The following is an 18,568-nucleotide window of genomic DNA, read 5'->3' as shown; positions in this document are numbered from 1 at the left end:
TTTCGGAAGAGAGGAAGAGAGTGGGCTGGGACTCTCAAGGTTGAATGTATTACACACCATAGAAGTGGTCATTGTACTCTTATTCTGTCACTATTAGACAGGCGTTGTAACACCGCAAGCTAGCTGAGAGTGCACAGTAGGCAGTGATAGTATCCTTGTTTCGCTCTATCCTTCTGTCTTCAGCCACAACCTTGTTCTATTCTTTTCCTTCATGAATAGACTTGAGTCCACCCCACAGTAAAAAATCTTTTTGGGTTTGGGTTTATGAACTGGACCTAGTCTTGGGTTCTCTGCTTGCTGCTAGTAGCATTTACACAGTTGTGTGTTGCCTAATCTTTTGTGTGAACATTACCTACTTAGGGCAATACCCTGTCAATTGGTAGAAATTGCCCCATTGTTTACTTATATCCCCATGGAACCTGCCAGTTTTATTTACAGGTGTAAATAACTGGTGGAATCCATGGGGATTCAAGCAGTGTCTCTTGCGTGACAATGCTACGTGACAGGAGATGCAGCAATATTTGCACCGTGCTGAAAATGCATGAAAATGGCACTGGTCGTACTTTACAGGTGGAATGCGTGGCTTCGTCTGTGAACCGCCCATCACTGCGGGAAACATTTAAAAATGTTCTGTTAATTGCAAATTTCAAAAATGTATCGCTCAGTGCCGGACCACACTCTTCAAAACCAGAATAAATAAAGATAAGGTACAGTCGAGGACATTTTCACTCAGTGGGGGAAACATATGAGTGCACTACATTCTGCATTGGCACTGGTAGGTTCTTTGTAGGGTTGCGTGGTCTATAATAAGACACGTGCCCGGACAAATAGGAGTACTACTGTTTTCATGGGAAACAACACAGTGCAAATGAGTGGCTCTCCCACGCCAACGTGCCGACAGGAAAACTCATCCGCATGCTGGATATCACAGAAAGGGCAGTAGTATCCCTTTTATAATACTGAGTGCGTGTGCGCCACTAGTAGTGTCCATCTAGATAGAAATATGAATGTTAGCATGTGCCACACTTAGATGTCATCCTTAATTCTAGCTTCTGTCACTTCTAGACAGGGTTATGAATGTTAGCATGTGCTACACTTGAATGAAACTGTGAATGATGACAAGTGCCACACTTGGATGGAATAGTGAATGATAGTGGGCATCATATCTTGACACAATTGCAAGGACAGCAATACCAACTAACCAATGCACTAACAACTTCAGCCCTCTCCATACACCTCTCAAACTATAACCAAACACAACCACAAGCCTACATACAGCAATCCACACAAACTTCACTACATTGCAACAACAAAACAAACCACACATAGACTTGCACAACAGCACACGACAACTACGGACCGTAAAACACCCCAAACCCCCACAGGGCTGAGGCCGCCAACCGCACATCACTGCTCTCTTGCACTTTTCCAGCTTATTCCCACTAACTAACCCCCCCGCCCTTCTCCCTTTTTCAGAGCCGCCAGAGCGCCAGGGGGCCACTCCTGTGATGATAGTACGCGGTACAAATATCCTTTAACATTAACATTAGCATTTTAGCAATGAAGCACCATTCTGCTTCTTGAATATACAGTTCAAGATGCCTGGGTCACATATAGTGCACCTTTCATGGAAGGAATGTGAGGGACCTCCAAAGACGAGTCAGTGTTTGCAGCATGATGGGAGATGTAAACATTGGCATATTGTGGCAGCCTGAACATGTAGGTCCCTGTTACACAAACGTTGCACCTTTGCAAGTGCGCCCAGTTTTAGCGCTACAACAATAATGATCTAGTGCAAGTGTATCGAAACAGCATGTTTGTTTTGCCCTTGGGGAATATATTGTTAATGTGCTAATATTGGTCAAAATTGCACTCGCACAATGTAAGTTTGTTTAATACGGGCCCTGAATATCTTTCCTACTTTACAAAAACACATGTTACATTATCCAAAAAGTACTATTGTTATAAAGGTAAGCGGGCAAGTTGGTAAAACACTGCTTAGCAGCGTACAGACATCTAAAGTGAACATATAAAATGACAAGACCTTCAATGTCTGTTTCACAATCTAGGGATTAAATACCACATACCTGCTTCAAGGGTGGTGGTAATCACTGGGTTGCTATATGCACCCCTGATCTTCTGTGAGTTTATGTCACCTGTAACAGCGATCACTACAACAGAATACCTGGTGAACGGCTTCAAATCAAAAACCTCGAGAGTTGTACTTTCGTTATCCGTGTGATGGAACAACTTGTTATATTCGGTGCTGTCAACCTATACATCAGAAAAAAAGACAATTAAAACGTGCTTACACAATAGGAGCAGTATTTTAAATTGTTAAGTTCCTAGAATGAGTCAGCTGTATGCTTGCAGGGAATCCCATTTGCTATCATTGCTTACTTTACGCAAACTCACCCTCACATACCTCTTACCCTCTTTTGGGAACTACAACAGAATGTACCCGCAGTAACTATATAATATGTATGATACATGTCTCCCAGGCGTCGTGTACTAAATCCGGTGCTATGAATTATGGCACATACGTCGGACACACAGTCCATGCTGTAATGTTTTTACTACTGCTTTTCGCGTAGCATTCTAATTGTTTGATGTGGTCCTGTCAATTTCTTGCTCTCCCTTTCTTTTTCCTCATCAAAAAGTCTATAAAGTCTAAAAGTATATGCCATTAGGGTTACACGTTTACAAAGTAATATTCATTCTAGCACTTTCAGCCTGTTTGTTATTGTTATTGGAGTTCCCAGAGGAAGAACAGAACACTGAACCCCCATGCACTAACCCATCACAACATCACAAGCCATAATGAAAGAGGAAAGCCTTCTTTAATGACTAGCTGAATGAACATGGGGAATTTACAATCAGAGGGAACCACTGTTGTGGGGTTCATGCCCCGTTGATTCTTGATTTCCCGATTGCGCTTTACCTAGATTCATCTTCAACCTCTACTTGGATCCAATGAGCAAACTCTTAGCCAATCTCAGCATCCAGGTCCAATTCACAAACATGACGATAACATACAGCTCTACATCAGGATCAATTTTACTGAAGACATACAGCAATTGAAACCAACGCATCCAGACAAGGATGTCAAGCACCTGTCTGCTTTCAAACCCCCGTTATGACTGACTTCCCCCTCCAATGGGGCACTCCCAAGCAAGCTTACAGAAAGGAGATTAGATGGACTAACAACACTACTTTCTCTTCACACAAAATCTCTTTGGCTCATCATCAGAAACAACCTCTCACTCCAGACACATATCACAAGGCGAACCCAAATGGCTTTGCACCAGATTCCCTTGTTCCAGAAAGTCAAACCATTCATCCTGACTAATTTCAAAACTATTGCATAAGCCATGATCAGTTCCCACCTGGATGGTGACAATGCTCCTGTTGCATGTCTCCCTGCCTCAGCTCTGCCGCCCAACCTTGGAAAGCTGTCCAACACATCACATCCCACCTCATTTCAGAACAGAAGAAATTTGATCACATCATTCCTATCATCAAAGTGCTCCACTGGCTTGCTCGTTAAAACTGCATTGCCTTCAAGACAGCCAGTGTCACTTGAAAACTGCTTCCACCTATGCTCCAGTTTACAACAAAGCAAAAGGAGAGCCTAGCCATTTCCTGATTAGAAGCAACGCCCTACACAAAAGGAGAAAACTAGAAAACAAGAACACTCTTCCTAGGAATGGGTCATTTGTGTAAGACTCACGTTCGTGTATTTTTTGTGTCAGTGATTTATAGGATAAAAAAACGGCATACCCAGTCAAATCAGATGGATCAACTTGATCCTGCTCTGATCAGTCATTTACCTTGGGCATCTTTGTACATTTAAACCACTCACAATACTCCTAATGTGCTGTTCCGTACCACCCATCTTCTGTACAGCAACCTGCCAGTTATGAGCTGCATTTGTGCTGTATACATTCTAAGTGAAGATTACATTTACTGCAAGAACCTCAATCAACTGAAGATTGACTATGTGGCCTGCAAAGAGATATGTGTGGTTGATGTTTGTTTTTGGCAGATTGCAGAGAGGCAGGAGGTTGTTGCTGAAGTGAGACCTTGGAAAATTAGGGAAGGAATAATAAACTCCAATGACTTTAGAGTAGTACTTGCATGGCCTTAGTGAGTAGTTTGAGAGAGATGGGGGAAGCCCCAGTAAAGATGGGTGTGACAATTTACGTTGTTCCCGAAGGGTCTGGGAAGGGCGCATTATGTCCCGTGGTCACACATGAACCAGAATAATTAGATGGATATGCTTTCTTCACTCACTGCAGGAGTGTGGAAGTGGATTTAGAAACACACTGTCAGTTTCATATTATCTAGGGGACATAAAATGCTTATCCACAGCTCTAATGGGGGAACGGTCAGACGAGCTTTGGAGGCGAGAAGGGTATCTGGGAGGTTATTTGGATACAAATACCCACGATGGAGCAGTATTGAATATCTATTTATTTATGTTTGCGTTTGTAGCAGCACACAAAATCCTCAGGTATCTAGGTGCTAGTTACAATTGATATGAAGTTACAGTTAGAATACATGTATAGCACAAGGCTAAAGGTCATAAACAGATAAATTGTGGGGATGTTACAAAAGTTGTACAAGGCTAAAAAGTCGCATTCAGGTGAGTAAAAGTCAAAATCAGGTAGCTATTTAGGTAGTAGCACTTGCTAGAAGCAGGTTACAATACAAACGCACAGCTGCAAAGGGTGGTAGGTTAAAGTCACAATCAGGTAGCTATTTAGGCAAAGCAGGAACAGGTTGCAGTAGTGGTACATGGCTAGAAGCAGTTTACAATACAACCGCATGGCTAAAAATGTCGCCTTCTGGAGGGTTAAAGTCAGAATCAAGTTGCTATTTTAGTAGCACATTGTTAGAAGTTGTTCTGGTGGAGATGTAGTCATACTGTGTAGTAGAGTGTGTGTAGAGAGGAATCAGCATTCTTTATACCTTTTTGGATGGCAATTACTCTACAGCGCACAGGTATGGGGGACGCTGCGGGTCATGTTTCCTAATACATCGAACATAAATTCTATTTTGGCCAAAACAATGGAGCTAGACGATGATCCGGCTGCACACATCCAGTTAATTCAGGAGATGTAGAGGGCAGAGACTGGACACGAGAGACGTGGCCATTTTTTACCACATGCTAAAAGAGGGACTTCCTAAGGAAGTCCAGCATGCTTTAGACAAAGTAGTAAGAATGGAGGCCAAGAGTTGGCTAGAAATGTAGGCACATATTGTACATTTTTGTAAACGGAGACATGAAAAGGAAAAGGAGAGTATAGAGCAGGCAGAAAAGGCAGAGGCCAAGCTTTTTTCAGAAGAAGCTAGCAAAAATCATTTTAGAAGGAGCAGTGATTACCAGCTCCATGGAGGGACAGCAGGGATAATTGGGTCAACAGGGCTATAATGAATCGGGAATGACACAAGGTTGGATGGACGGGTATTCTCCCGGGCCAAGGCAAATGAGAGGGTTTCTGAGGAGTAGTGGATCATTTTCATGAGGAAACAGGTCATTTGGCGGGTTCAGAGGAATGGGGCCCTGGTTTAATGGGCCAATGGGAAATAACTATGGAGGGTTGTATGGGGTTTAGTGTTGGTCACGCGGAAGTATGGCTTTTGTAGTGTCATTAACCTAATCCCTTTCTCCTCTAATGTCATGTTGTATAATATATCTGTTGTTCCATTTATTGTTTTTTCTAAGATTCTGGATAGTTGTCGTATATTATAGGTGTGATATTGCCAAAACAGACCACAGTATTTCAACATAGGAGCTCAGAAAATGCAAACACAGACCATGCCATATGCCCCAAGCTATGTGCAAGTGCAGCAGGCACAGGTTGAACATCACCGAGTGACGGGGTCTGCACAGACCTATGTGACTCTACCTAGAAATGTCCTTTACCCCAAGGAACAGTCAGTCATTACACTGGAGAAAGTATTTTTGGAGGGAATCCTTTCCCGCTCCTCTGCTAATATGTACCAGGATTACGACAGTCCACAGTGATCTCTGATGTGTCCACTCCTGTCTGTTGCTATCAATCCGTAAGAGAAACCCCGGATAGGTGTGCAGCTAGGTGACAAATGTTTTAATTCATTGTCGATACAGGGTCTACAAAATCTTGCATCAATGAAGGTGAGATGCCCTTCTCAGACAAAACAATGGACACACAGGGATTCTTTGGGGCTAACCTGTCTCTTCCTTATACTGCAGATCAGCTTATTAAGGTAGGTACTGCGAGGGGTCAGCAATGCAAGGTAGACATATTTTTTATGATTGTTCAAAACATGCCATTTTATTAAAGTATACATGATATTAAATATCAACAGGCTCACTATCCCTAATTTGATGAGGATTTCCCAGCTTCATAAAACTAAAGGGAAACACTAACACAGGGTGTCTGAACCTCACACTTAAATATCAAATACTAAAGAAAACATATGGCAATTAAGATAACATCAACAATTATATTCACAGTTTCTTGATAACCTTTTAGTAACGTGGGTGGACTCCATTCCCCGGCATTGAAGGTGTATTCAGCTCCAATGTTCATCAAAAGAAATACGGAAATCCACATAGCTAGCAAAGTTTCAATTAAGTTCTTGAAGTCTCAATGTTAAGGTAAAGGTTACCTTACATTGAGAACCAACAACAACAAAGCCCCAACAACAACAAAGCTCTTCTTCTTTGTGAAAAAATGACTTTCCACTTCCTCAGAATAGCATCAATGTTGTTCCCAGCCACAATGCTCTGCCACCACTTCCAGTTATCCAAGAAGACTTGACACAGTTTAAAAAGAAATACAAGTTGTATAAATGTCTTGGTTAACAGTTATGATTACTTATGGGTTTATGGGACTTGTAGTCTTCAACAACAAAGTTAGATTTTCTAACTTCTGTAGTTTGGCAAACAGCCATCAAAATGTGGGATCATGGGGAAAATTAAACAAGGGGTATTCCCAGTCCTTCTGGCTTGTTTCCCCTCATGTGATCCACCCGCAGTACACCACCCCAGGATTGGGATCAGGAAGCATCTGCCTTTCCCAGGGCACATGAGAAGGGTCCCGGGCCAAGTTTCTTGGAGGGATTACCACTGATTCATCACAGTACACAAAATGTATCTGCTAATTTGTTGTATTGCACAGATACCCTGGAAAAATCTCTTAGTCAGAGATCTCCTCAGCTGACTCCACATGTCGATTGCTTTCATGGAGGAAGGTATAGTATGCTCATGTCCAGGTTTGTATGCAGTAAGAAAAGCGGCGTGTTTGCATGCATACTGTAGTGACAACGTGATAAGGGGGGGTACATGTAATTTCTAGTTGGTTTCTTTATAAAGTAATGGTTTTGTAGAGTTGGGTCCTGGGAATCAGAGATCAGACATGGCGGATACCAATCGAATTTTAGTTTTGGCCTGCTGTGCCACAGGAGGTAACACCAGGCACCATTGTTAGTGTTATCCTGGCAGCAGTAGTCATTAAGAGGAATAGGGTGCTTCTTTCAGGCACCGAAGAGCAAGGCGGAGAGCGGCACACAGTTCTGTGCATCGATCTGACCGTATCGCTAAGGGACATGTCCAACGAACAATTGTTCGAACACAGAAGACACAGGAGAGATGGTTTTTGAGATTGGGGTGCCTTGCCACATTGCGATAGAGCAAAGGGAAGTATCCCTGGCCATGCTCATCATTAGAAATACATTGCCATATTGGAAGGAGGAGTTGGTTAAAGTGCCAGACAATGTATGGACCATTAAACCTCATACTGTGGGTGTGTTAAAGAGTGTTTGAGCAGTGTGGATAAAATTGAAATCTGATGCGATATTACCACGGGTTAAGCAGGACCCATGTCTAGAGAGGTGAACGAAGGGATTTATGAGACCATTATGGCATTGTTGAAGCAAGGCATAATCCAACCTTCTGTGTCTCCATGTAACACAGCCATCTATCTGGTGAAGAAAGCAAAGGGGTCCAGTTGGAGGATGGTTCAGGATTTTCACCCTCTCAATAATATTGTTGAAGCAGAGTTCTGGTGCTACCGAATTCTTCTACCATTCTCTGTAATATCCCTGCTGGGTCCAACCACTTCACAGTGATTGATTTGAAGAATGCATTTTTCTCAGTCCCCTTACACCCTGATGTTCAGTACCTCAGTACCTGAATTCTATATTTGAGTGGCCACAACTTTTTTAGCCTGACATTATTCTGTATATGTGAGACTGCTTGGGGTTTTTAAATGTATAATTTATCAGTTAATTTATTGTTCTTTTATAACGTGCTTAATACTGAAGTGAACCAGTTTCTAAGCGCAGGCCTGGGATTGGAACTTGTGTTGCTCTGCGTCATCTTGCTTCCAGAATGAGCATGTTGCCCTTGAGCTATCCTCCCAGCCCAAAGTCCCCCTAACTGGGGGACTTTATTTCATTAAAGAACTCCCGATCAGTTCCCTATCGGAAAATCTGTTCTTTATTTCCATTGCTGCAGCACACTCCCACTCTTTATACTGCATTTAACAGCAGCCTGGCATGGGCGCGCTCAGTCAAGTGAAAGCAAGCGCCTCTGGGCAGGGCCGGGGGCAGAATGGGCCATGGGCCCAATCGCTATGTGAAAAAGGCGATTGATATCCAACTTTGCCAGATGAGAGTTTTAAACAATACTCTCTTGCTGAACTCCTCAAGCTGGCCCCTCTTTGTTCTGAATTGCCAATTGGAGTTCAGAGGGGGAGCCAGACATGTTTGACAGAATTGACCAATATCTCCATGTAAAACAAAGAAGGAACTATTGGTCTCATTACATGTTATCCGGTCCGGATATAACGGTGCCGGTAAAATCCAAGTCGACTTTAACGATCCAAAGAGTTTCGGGGTATGAGGTTATTCTATCAGATGCATCCATAAACCATGTACAGTGTCACCTAATCAATCCTGACACATTTGTAGCAGTGTCATTGAAACCTGATGATATTGTACACGATTGTGCAATGTATGAGGGAGAGTATGAGGAGAAGACAAGCATGAAGGAGAATGCTGTGGAGGGAGGTGAGGTACTTTTTGTTAATGGGTCCTCAATAATCCATCAGGACACTGGTGAAAGGCATATGGGTGCAGCCGTTGTGGGCCTTGTGGATGGGGAATACCAGGTCAGACTGAAGAAGCATTTGCCTTTGTATTACTCTGCGCAAGTGGACAAACTAGTGGCACTTATAGAGGCACTAGAAATGAGCAAGGGGAAGAGAGTCACTATTTATTCTGACTCTACGTATGCAACCTCCACTGTACATTCAGGCTTGTTAAGATGAAAGAGAATAGGGTTTAGGAGATCTGACGGAACCCCTGTCCAACAAGCTGCACTGCTGTCCAGAATAATCAAAGTGCTAACACTGTCCACAGAGGTAGGGATTGTTAAGTGTGCAGCACATACTAATTGTACTAACTCAATAAGACTTGGAAATGATGCCGCAGACAGAATTGCGAATGAAGCCGCATATTTACCATTCCCAGATCCCCAGAAAATGGAAACCGTGTGCCAGCAGGTACAATTGCCAGCTCCGTACACTGCAATCCCTCTGCTTCAAATTATAGAAATGCAGGGGAAAGCACCTAAGGAGGAACAGGAGCCCTGGGAAAAGAGAGAATGTGCCCTCTCGTCCACAGATTTGCTGTGGAGACAGGATCTTACGGGGAAGATAGTAATGCTGTAGAACTGTTTCTTGTGGCTCTAGAGCAACTATATTACCCATTGCACATTTCCTGGTGTGGCAGAGCTCCAGGAGGAATGCTTCATATCAATCCTTCAAGAACAGGAAAGCAGATTTGAAGGGGATTGTATAGTCTGTAGAGAATGTAATCCTGGTAATACTATGAGGACGATAAGGAGAGTTTTGCCGAGGCCCTTAGGGCCATTCCAACAACTTCACATAGATTTTGTGGACATGATAAAGAAATGTAATAATTTGTGTTACCTAATTGTTGTGGTCTGCCCATTTTCCCATTGGCTCAGGGCTGATCCCTGCATACCCTCTGATGCTAAATCAGCAGCACTTTTTTTGGTGTGGGCGGTATTTCCACACTGGATAATTTGTAAGGTCCTGAAGTCTGACAATGGGACCCATGTTTTAATTCCCTATTCACAAAGATGACTTCACTCCTGGGGGTTAAGCACAAGCTGTGTTCAGCGTACCACCCAACGGAAAAAGTGAAAATGCTAAATGGTGTTCTCAAGTCTCAATTGTCGAAAATATGAAGAGATTTGTATTGAAACTGGCACTATTGCCTACCAATTATTTTGTGTTATTTGAGAATTCAGCCAGGGATAGTTCACTACTTTAGCCCTCATAAAATTGTGATGTGGCGTAGGATACACACACCACTCTCACCTGCAAACACAGCATCAAATACACATAAATCTGCAGAGGTCCTGGTAGGTGAGGCCACTACCCGCTAGTCCCCCTGTGGATTGTATAATGTGGGAGGATCTCATAGGGTGGGTCTCTCCCCCTCTAGGGATAAAGGGGGCCATCTAGGGTACAGCCCTTATGAGAACATCATATCCCCACATAGTCTAGCCTCTCCTTCCTCTTCTAACCTCTTTGTAGATAGTAGACCTATGTAATGTTATAAGGCAGTGTACCTCAGGGTTCTTGAATGTACTGAGCCGAAGAAGAACAAGAAGAACCAAGCGAATCCAAGTACTGGGGTGAGTATGCCCCACAATGCAATGGACATGAAACATGTGAAATAGACAAAGGACTTATACAATGGGCCCAGACACTGCTGATAACATTGTATACAAATCGACAATGGAATAAACACTTGGTCTTGGGCAGCCGCCTAAGACTGCAGGTTTGCGGTACACCGAACATGGGAGATTCAAACCTGCATCGCTAATCCAGAGAGAGAGAGCTCCAAGGACGCTGGCAGTCCAGCATTGTCTCGGGAGGATAACTCAGGGGCAACGCACTCGCTTTTGAAGGAAGACGACGCAGAGTAACACAGGTTCGATCCCCGTGTCCGCGCTTAGAAACCTCTGGGTATTTAGCGCGTTATAAATAACCAATTACAATTACCACGAGAGATGATCGTAAGGTCCACCAGAGTAGACCGGTGCACGGCAGTATCGAGAGGAGGATGGACTGCTGAAGGAAGCTGGGGACGCAGAATAAGCAAGATGCCAGAGAAGCCGAACCAAATGCTCACCATCCCAGGAATCCCTGGTGACATGTCGAAACTCACAACAATGTAAAGGGTGGCACAGGAGACCCAGAGGTGATGGGGGAGACTTAACAAGAGGGTGCATGCAGTTGTCCTGATGTCCCTTGGCAACCAAAATGCCTGGGTGGGGATGCAGGGGGCAGAACACCTACAAACCTTCTCCTCCTCATTGTAGTAGTGGAACAAAGCCTGTTGACCACCAAGGAAGGGTTGAGGACCACAAGCACCATAGTGATAACTTGAGTGGGAGAGTCCCTCACGACAGTGACAGAGATAAACCCACTGACAGTCAAAGGAGGGTCAGGCACCCTAAACAAAATACAAGCCATCTTCCTTATGGCAGTACTAGTCAGGGGAGTGAATGGAGTGGTCCAGTTCAAAGAAGAAGAGAAATCAGGGTCTGGTACCCAAAGCAAGAAAGTAATAAGAGTCATCTTCCTTGTGGCAGTACTGGGCAGGGGAGTGAACGAAGTGGTCCATTTCAAAGAAAAAGAGAAACCAGGGTGAGGTACCCAAAGCAAGAAAGTAATAAGAGTCATCTTCCTTGTGGCAGTACTTGGCAGAAAAGTGAACCAAGTGGGCCACATCATAGAAAAAGAGAAGCCAGGGGCGTGGATCCTCCTAACACTCCGAATTGGGTGGTGTAGGTGTGAAGCCTAATGAATGGAAGACCAGGGGAAGGGAGTCATTCCCTCTGGTTGTAAGGAACCAATAACAAGATACCAGGAGAAGGGAGTCATCCTCCTGGTGACCAGGACTGGCAGTAAGATCCAAAAGGACCTGAGGAAGGGAGTCATTACCCAGGCCATATGAGACTGGACATCAGGAGAAGGGAGAAATTCTCCTGGCCCAGCAAGAAAATATTGTTTGGCACTTTACTATCAGGGGAAGGAAGTCATTCCACCTGATAACGTGTGAGACACGAGACTGTTCTAAGATTTGTAAATGTTTCAACAGACCAGGAACCATAAGCCAGGAGAAGGGAGTAATTTTCCGAGCACCAGAATAGTACTGCCTTATTCTTTAGTTTCTAGTGTGAGGGACAGAAGTAAGGTTTTTTTGACACAGGACGGTGGACACTTTTGAGTTAACAGACATCCTGAGAGTCATCTTATCTTTAGTTCAGTCAGGGAAACCCCTCTTTGAAAGAGCAATAAATAGGTTTTTGCTTGCTTTCTTGTTTAATAAAAGTCTTTAGCCCCAAACATGCAGAGGCATAGCCAGGATTGTATAGCAAATGGGGCCTGAAGCTAATGTAGTTGGGCCCACTGCACTGACAAAAATATCTGTTAATGCCCACACAGCACTGCTGAGTGGGCATTTACAGATTTCTGGTGGGCCTTGCCCCTCAGACCCTAACCTGCCTATGCCTCTGCAGACATGCCACCTTTGTGTCAGCTTCCTTCTTCTCCTCCCCTACACTCACCACAAGGAATACACCTATTCCATATCTTATCTCTAAGTGCATATTTATTTCAACAGGTTCCCACGCCAACTCACGTGAACTTGATCTCAAAGAAGAAAGTGAATACTCTAAGGGTGTCAAAGAAGGACTCTGACACAAGGGTGGCATGTTTATTGCTATAGACGTGTGTTGATAGTAAAAGAACCCTCACTATCCCTATCTCTAAGAGGGGTTTCCATGCCTCAATCTAAAGTGAAGTCTGTCAGAATGTCTGTCCAAATGAAAGTCCACCATCCTGTGTCACAACCTACTTCTATTCCTTACACTACAATTTAAGAATAATATAATCCAACTGAACATTCCTTCTGTCGGAGAATGACTCCCTTCTCCTACTATACGGATGGCATTTCCAAAATGTCCTTTTGCAAAAAGGTGCCAGGGGGAATCCCTCCCTTGCCCTGGTAGTTCCAGCACTTTGTACAGTCAACTTTCTGGACCAGCGAATGGCTCCCTTCTCCTGATACTGATCTGCACTTTTCAATATAGTTTACAACAAGGCCAGGGGGAATGACTCCTTTCCCTGGCGTCTCTTGAGTGTACTTCAAAGGATTCCATTTTCTCACCAGGAGAATGACTTACTTATCCTGGTCTTTGACAGTCCCTTTTTAACTTGGGTTTTAACTTGGCACTCTCACTATATCAGCAAAGTCCCAAGTCATTCTCTGAATAACAGTGGACTGATCTCTGCCACTATAACGAGGAAGATTTCCTCACATGCCTGTTTCAGTGATGGTAGGGTCCCAGACCCTTCCTTGATCGACAGTGGGGTTATCCCTGCCACTGTTTTGAGAATTATTTCCTTCAATGTGTGTTTTACTGGTATCAGGGTCCAGGCCGTTCTTTGATGGTCAGTGAGCTTATCTCTGTCACTGGTATGAGGAAGATTTCCTTGGATGCCTAGCTCTCTTCTGTTGGGGTGCCAGAACCTTCTCTGGTGGTCAGTGGGCATATCTCGGCCACTGGTACGAGGAAGATTTCCTCTGATGCACTCTTCACCTTGACCTGGGTCCCTGCACTTGATGGCCCTCTGATAGGCCTTATGCTTACCCAGGCCTGAAGCGAAGACCTCTCCTCTCCCCTCACATCCCTACCAGTCTGCCCATGCTTCCCATTACCTTCTGGGACTTGCGTGCACAGCGCCGGTCTCTCCAGGGGCTGGGATCAGTTGCTTACCCACTTCCTGCAACAGTTGGCTTTGTTACTGCTTCTGCGGCGACTCTGAATGTCATGGCTCATTGTAGTATCGGCACTGTTAGTGGACTGCACATCAACCTCCCCCTGGAGGTTGTGCGACTGCCTCATTTGCTTACCGCTGTGCTCTGCTGATGCAGAACCTGTCAAAGACTCCCTCTGCCACTTGGAGATGTTTTCTGCAGAGCCCTCTCTTCAAGTCGAGTGTGGACTTCGAAACTCCCGGGTTCTATGTGCCTACTGCCTACGGATTGCACCTGTTTTCTTCTCCTTGGTTGAGTCAATTCCCAACAAAGTAACATTTAAAGTGCTGCATTTTTTGGATTCAAAAATAGATTGAAAAAGGGAACGGGGGACTAGAAAATGATAAAAGAAAATACTGGTGACTCCCACTGCAAACCCCTCCTCCCCACTCCTCCCCACTGCTCGGCTAAAGCAAGTGTAAACAAGCACATTGATTGATTGATTATTTATATAGCGCCTATACACAATGTGTTTCAAAGAGCTTCAAGGAGGGATGGAACATAGGAAAATACAGTTACATTCAGTTAAAGTCTATGAAACAATACAGAATGTGAAAAATAACTATCGTAATAGGCCTGTCGATATTTCTGATAGTGCAAGTGCATAGAACAAGAAAGGCTAGAGGAAATGGAAAAGAAGGAGAACAAAGCAAGCAGTAACATTACTATGTCTGACGACAATTGATGTAGTGTAGGAGGTATACAAGAGGAGGGGTGGGAGGGGGGATATGAGTAGGGAGAAAGAGAAGAACAAGGCACGCTACTGAGCAAATTTGTCAGTGACAAATTTAAAAAGCAGGGGTGGGGGGAGGAGGGAGAAGAACAAGGGGGGAGGAGGGGAGACCGACAAGTTGCTATCAAAAGTCAAGGGAACAGATGATAGGATTAAGTGCTAGGAGGGGGAAGGCTGAGAGGAGGGAGAAATAAGTAGGAAGGGAGTAGGAAGATAGTAGAAGAGGAGGGAATAATGGAGGGGGAAAGGGGTATAAGTCAGGTAAGGGGGGCCAGGGGGGCACACAGAGCTAAAAAGGGGGGGGCAACAAGGCAGGGTGGGGGCACACAGACACTCACGGGGGGCATGGGGGCGCAACAGACACTCACGGGGGGGCATGGGGGCATACAGACACTCACTGGGGGCATGTGGGCACACAGACACTCACGGGGGCATAGGGGCAAACAGACACTCACAGAGGGCATAGGGGTACACAGACACTCACGGGGGGACATGGGGGCACACAGACACTCATGGGGGGGCATGGGGGCATGCAGACACTCACGGGAGGACAAGGGGGTACACAGACACTCACGGAGGGGCATGGGGGCACACAGACACTCACAGGGGGCAAGGGGGCACACAGACACTAACGGGGGCCATGGGGGCACACAGACATTCACGGGGGTATGGGGGCACACAGACACTCACGGGGGGCATAGGGGCACACAGACACTCATGGGGGGCATAGGGGCACACAGACACTCACGGGGGGACATGGGGGCACACAGACACTCACAGTGGGGCATGGGGGCACACAGACACTCACGGGGGGGCGATCCGGTGTACCGTGGTGGACAGGGGTAGACAGGGCCTTCGTTGTGGGCCTTAGGTAGTGAGGCCTCCCGGCTTCAGCCGCTGGCTAAAGGGGCCATGGCAGCCATTGGGAGGGGGGCAGGGGCTGGCCCACAACAGGACAACAGAATGCAGGCAGTGCAAGAAAAGAGACCGCCATCTTTGAGGGCCGCAAAGCATGGAGGCAGCATACAGCGTACAAAGCAATTATAAATGTACCCAAGTGGGTTTCACGCTAATCACGCCATGCAGGGCACGCCAGACCAAGAGGAGGCAAGCACAATGATCAGGTGCAATTTAGAGGCAGATTGTATATTTTTGCCATGATTCATGAAAAGTCCGCATAAAAAGACAATCCAAGCATATACCAATAACTTTCGTTCATATAAAATGACTGCTGGTAAACTTAGCCCCGAAATAATGATATGGATTCGTGAGAACACAGCTTGTAGGCTGCCTAATCCCCTGTGCACCTGTAGCCACTGTAAATCAGAATTAAGATGAATGCGATCAATTCTTGATAGAGGGAGAAGACAGTTATTCACAGAGGGTTTTCCAATGGGAGCGCGCCATTATAAAACGCTTCTGTGAATCAGACCCTGTGTGTGGTCACCAGAGCTTACAAGAGCTTAATGGACCCACAATGCTCCTTGGAATCCACTGAAAAGTAAACACTTGTCTTTGTAGAACCACATTGTCCTCATTATTTATATGTAATGGGGCCCGGAGGACACACTGTTTTACAATATCGTTTTGGAAATGGTGTTTTCATTACAGCTTCTTCAAATATATCATTCAAAAATCATGTAAGGTAGCTGTACAGTAGTTTTCCCATCGGGTGGAGGTTATATTAAAGGCAGCTGCTAAAGCGTTAGGTTAGCTGAGGCCCACGGTTCCTCTGACAGATGCTTTCCTCGAGCCCCACAGAGTTCACCTCAGTAGCAGTCTCTGATGCACTAAACAGACGTCGCTTGTCCGCGCTGCTCGCTCATATCGGTCGTGAACATGCCATGTACGCACTCACATGGAAAGACGGCGCTACTCTACCTACTAGACAAGCATTATCACGCCTCTTGCGCGTCCGCTGGCTTCTAGAGACTCTGCTTGTCTTGTGAAACACCGAGCACGACCAATTTCATCCAGAAAGCGCTGAACAGCAAATGATTGGCTGGTTAGGATCCAATTGACACAGAAAACAAATCATGCAAGAAGAGCCAGTGGCGTCTGATTTATGATTTCCTGTGGGGCCAGCTAGCATAAAAGTCAAAGGTCACTTCTTAGCCAACACTAGGTGTTAAAACGGATGTAATGACAAATGACGGGAATTGCAAAATAGTACGTATTCTAGTATTCTAGAATGTTAAAGTACGCCTTCGCATGTGGACTCCACGGACTTACTTGTGCACAGATGTGACCTGTTCGGGGGCAATTAAAGAGGCATACTCATATATCAGTGTGACAAAATGTAATGTATTTCCCTCCACACAGTATAAAGAGAATTGGGCACATAGAAAGCAACACCTGAGATTGTGTAGTGCTCAAATTAGGCATTATGATGACCATGGAAGTAGGCGCACATGCCACATTTTTTGGTGTTTCACTTCCAGGTCGCTTTCTTGCAGTAAACGTCTCAATGGTACCACTGGGGGTTTCATGCCACAGGATGTCTGGGCCATTAATTCTGCCACCTGCTTTGCCTCTCTTGTTCCTACAGTGGCAGGACCATTTTCACTCTTCATTCAGGTACAACTCCTTCACCAACCTGGTCGCACATTGTTGCCCAGAGTGGCAACACGTTTGTGCTAGTTGGGCCTGCTGCTTGGTGACGTGTGGACTGCGGGACATAGTCACTTGGAGACAGCCAAGGTGAGAGGTGGAATTTAATTTGAGGATAGGGCCTGCTATGGAGTTTTGGGTCAAGGATATTCTATTTGGTCATTGCGATTGCACTGGGGATGCATAGACTAAGAACAACATGGGTGATTTTTCTTTGTGAATCTGTGCTAAGTGCTTCTCTATACAAGCATATCTTTGTCTAATATTACTTTTTTTGCAAGGTTCTCAGGCTTCCCAGCAGGCCCGGCTCCAGGAATTTTCATCTGGGTGGGCCAGGATTGTGATTAGGGGGCACAAATTCAACTGGGTGTGGGTCTAGGAGAACCCTAAAAAGTGCTGGGGTTAATCCAGATTTTCTAGATGCGTGATCTAGCTTAAAAGAGAAGTAAGGAAAATAGTGTTGCAACATTAATCTACCTATATGCCCTTGCCATCTGCTCTCCCCTTTCTATTATATCCAATCCTCCTTCACCTTTCACCCCAAGGGATCTTCCTTCAGCTCTCCTAACCACCATTCCAATTTACCTCCACTCCCACCAGTCCCCAGAAACTCTTTCTTGGCCTGGCTGGAGAGAATCAGATTCCTCCTCCTCCTCCTCTGAGACGGCTGAGCAATGAGGTCCCCAGTCTTTGTACCAGCAAGCATCGGAGGAGGTGCTTATGGTCCCTTCATCTTGTTGTGAAAGGTAGGACCTCCCCCTAACCTTCCCCCCACCCAAAATACTGAACTCAGGAATAGGAGATTTTGGTTCTTACAAAATTACATTTTAAACACAAATTTTTATTTTTGGTTGCATTTTTGCAATACATTTTAATTGAGTTGAGGGTGCGAGGGAGTGCTAGCATGTAGGAGAAAGTGCTAGGGCTTAAAGAGCTGCATCAGGAGGCAGGTAGTTTTGGTTGCGGGGTTTCCGGCATCCTGGTTTCGCTCAAGTTGAGGCATGACAGGGAGGAGAGTGACTTGGTCTCCTGCCATGCCCCTGTACATCACTGCCTGGTACATACTGTTTACATACTGGTTACAATATGCAATTGTCCATGATGACTTTTTTTGATGTGTTCACTTTGATTTTTTATTCAATTACAACATTTTGTTCAATGGATTGCTGGGGGTAGTAAATGTGTCGCACCTAGATGGGTTGTTGGGGGTAGATAATGTGTTTACTACTAAATAACCGTAGTAAAAACTCTGCATCTACCGCATCGCAAACCGCACACACTTTAAACGTTAAATGTTAAAGGCATTTGTACCAC

General features: G+C 45.0%; 1 protein-coding gene across 12 annotated transcripts in view; it reads right to left on the bottom strand.

Annotated features, from left to right (window-relative positions):
- PTPRQ (protein tyrosine phosphatase receptor type Q) overlaps window positions 1-18,568 on the bottom strand; it is a 2,012,995-nt gene that overhangs the window by 470,592 nt on the left and 1,523,835 nt on the right. For all 12 annotated transcript variants that reach the window (XM_069629300.1, XM_069629298.1, XM_069629293.1 and 9 more), the window contains one exon: window positions 2,088-2,274. In XM_069629300.1, the coding sequence (XP_069485401.1) occupies window positions 2,088-2,274 (187 nt within the window). The remainder of the gene's footprint in view (window positions 1-2,087; window positions 2,275-18,568) is intronic.

The sequence above is a fragment of the Ambystoma mexicanum genome, chromosome 12, assembly GCF_040938575.1.
Source record: "Ambystoma mexicanum isolate Mex_15411 chromosome 12, UKY_AmexF1_1, whole genome shotgun sequence".
In the NCBI taxonomy this organism is placed as follows: domain Eukaryota; kingdom Metazoa; phylum Chordata; class Amphibia; order Caudata; family Ambystomatidae; genus Ambystoma; species Ambystoma mexicanum.
The sequence above is the reverse complement of the archived record's forward strand: the minus strand, read 5'-3'. Positions and strand labels throughout refer to the sequence as shown.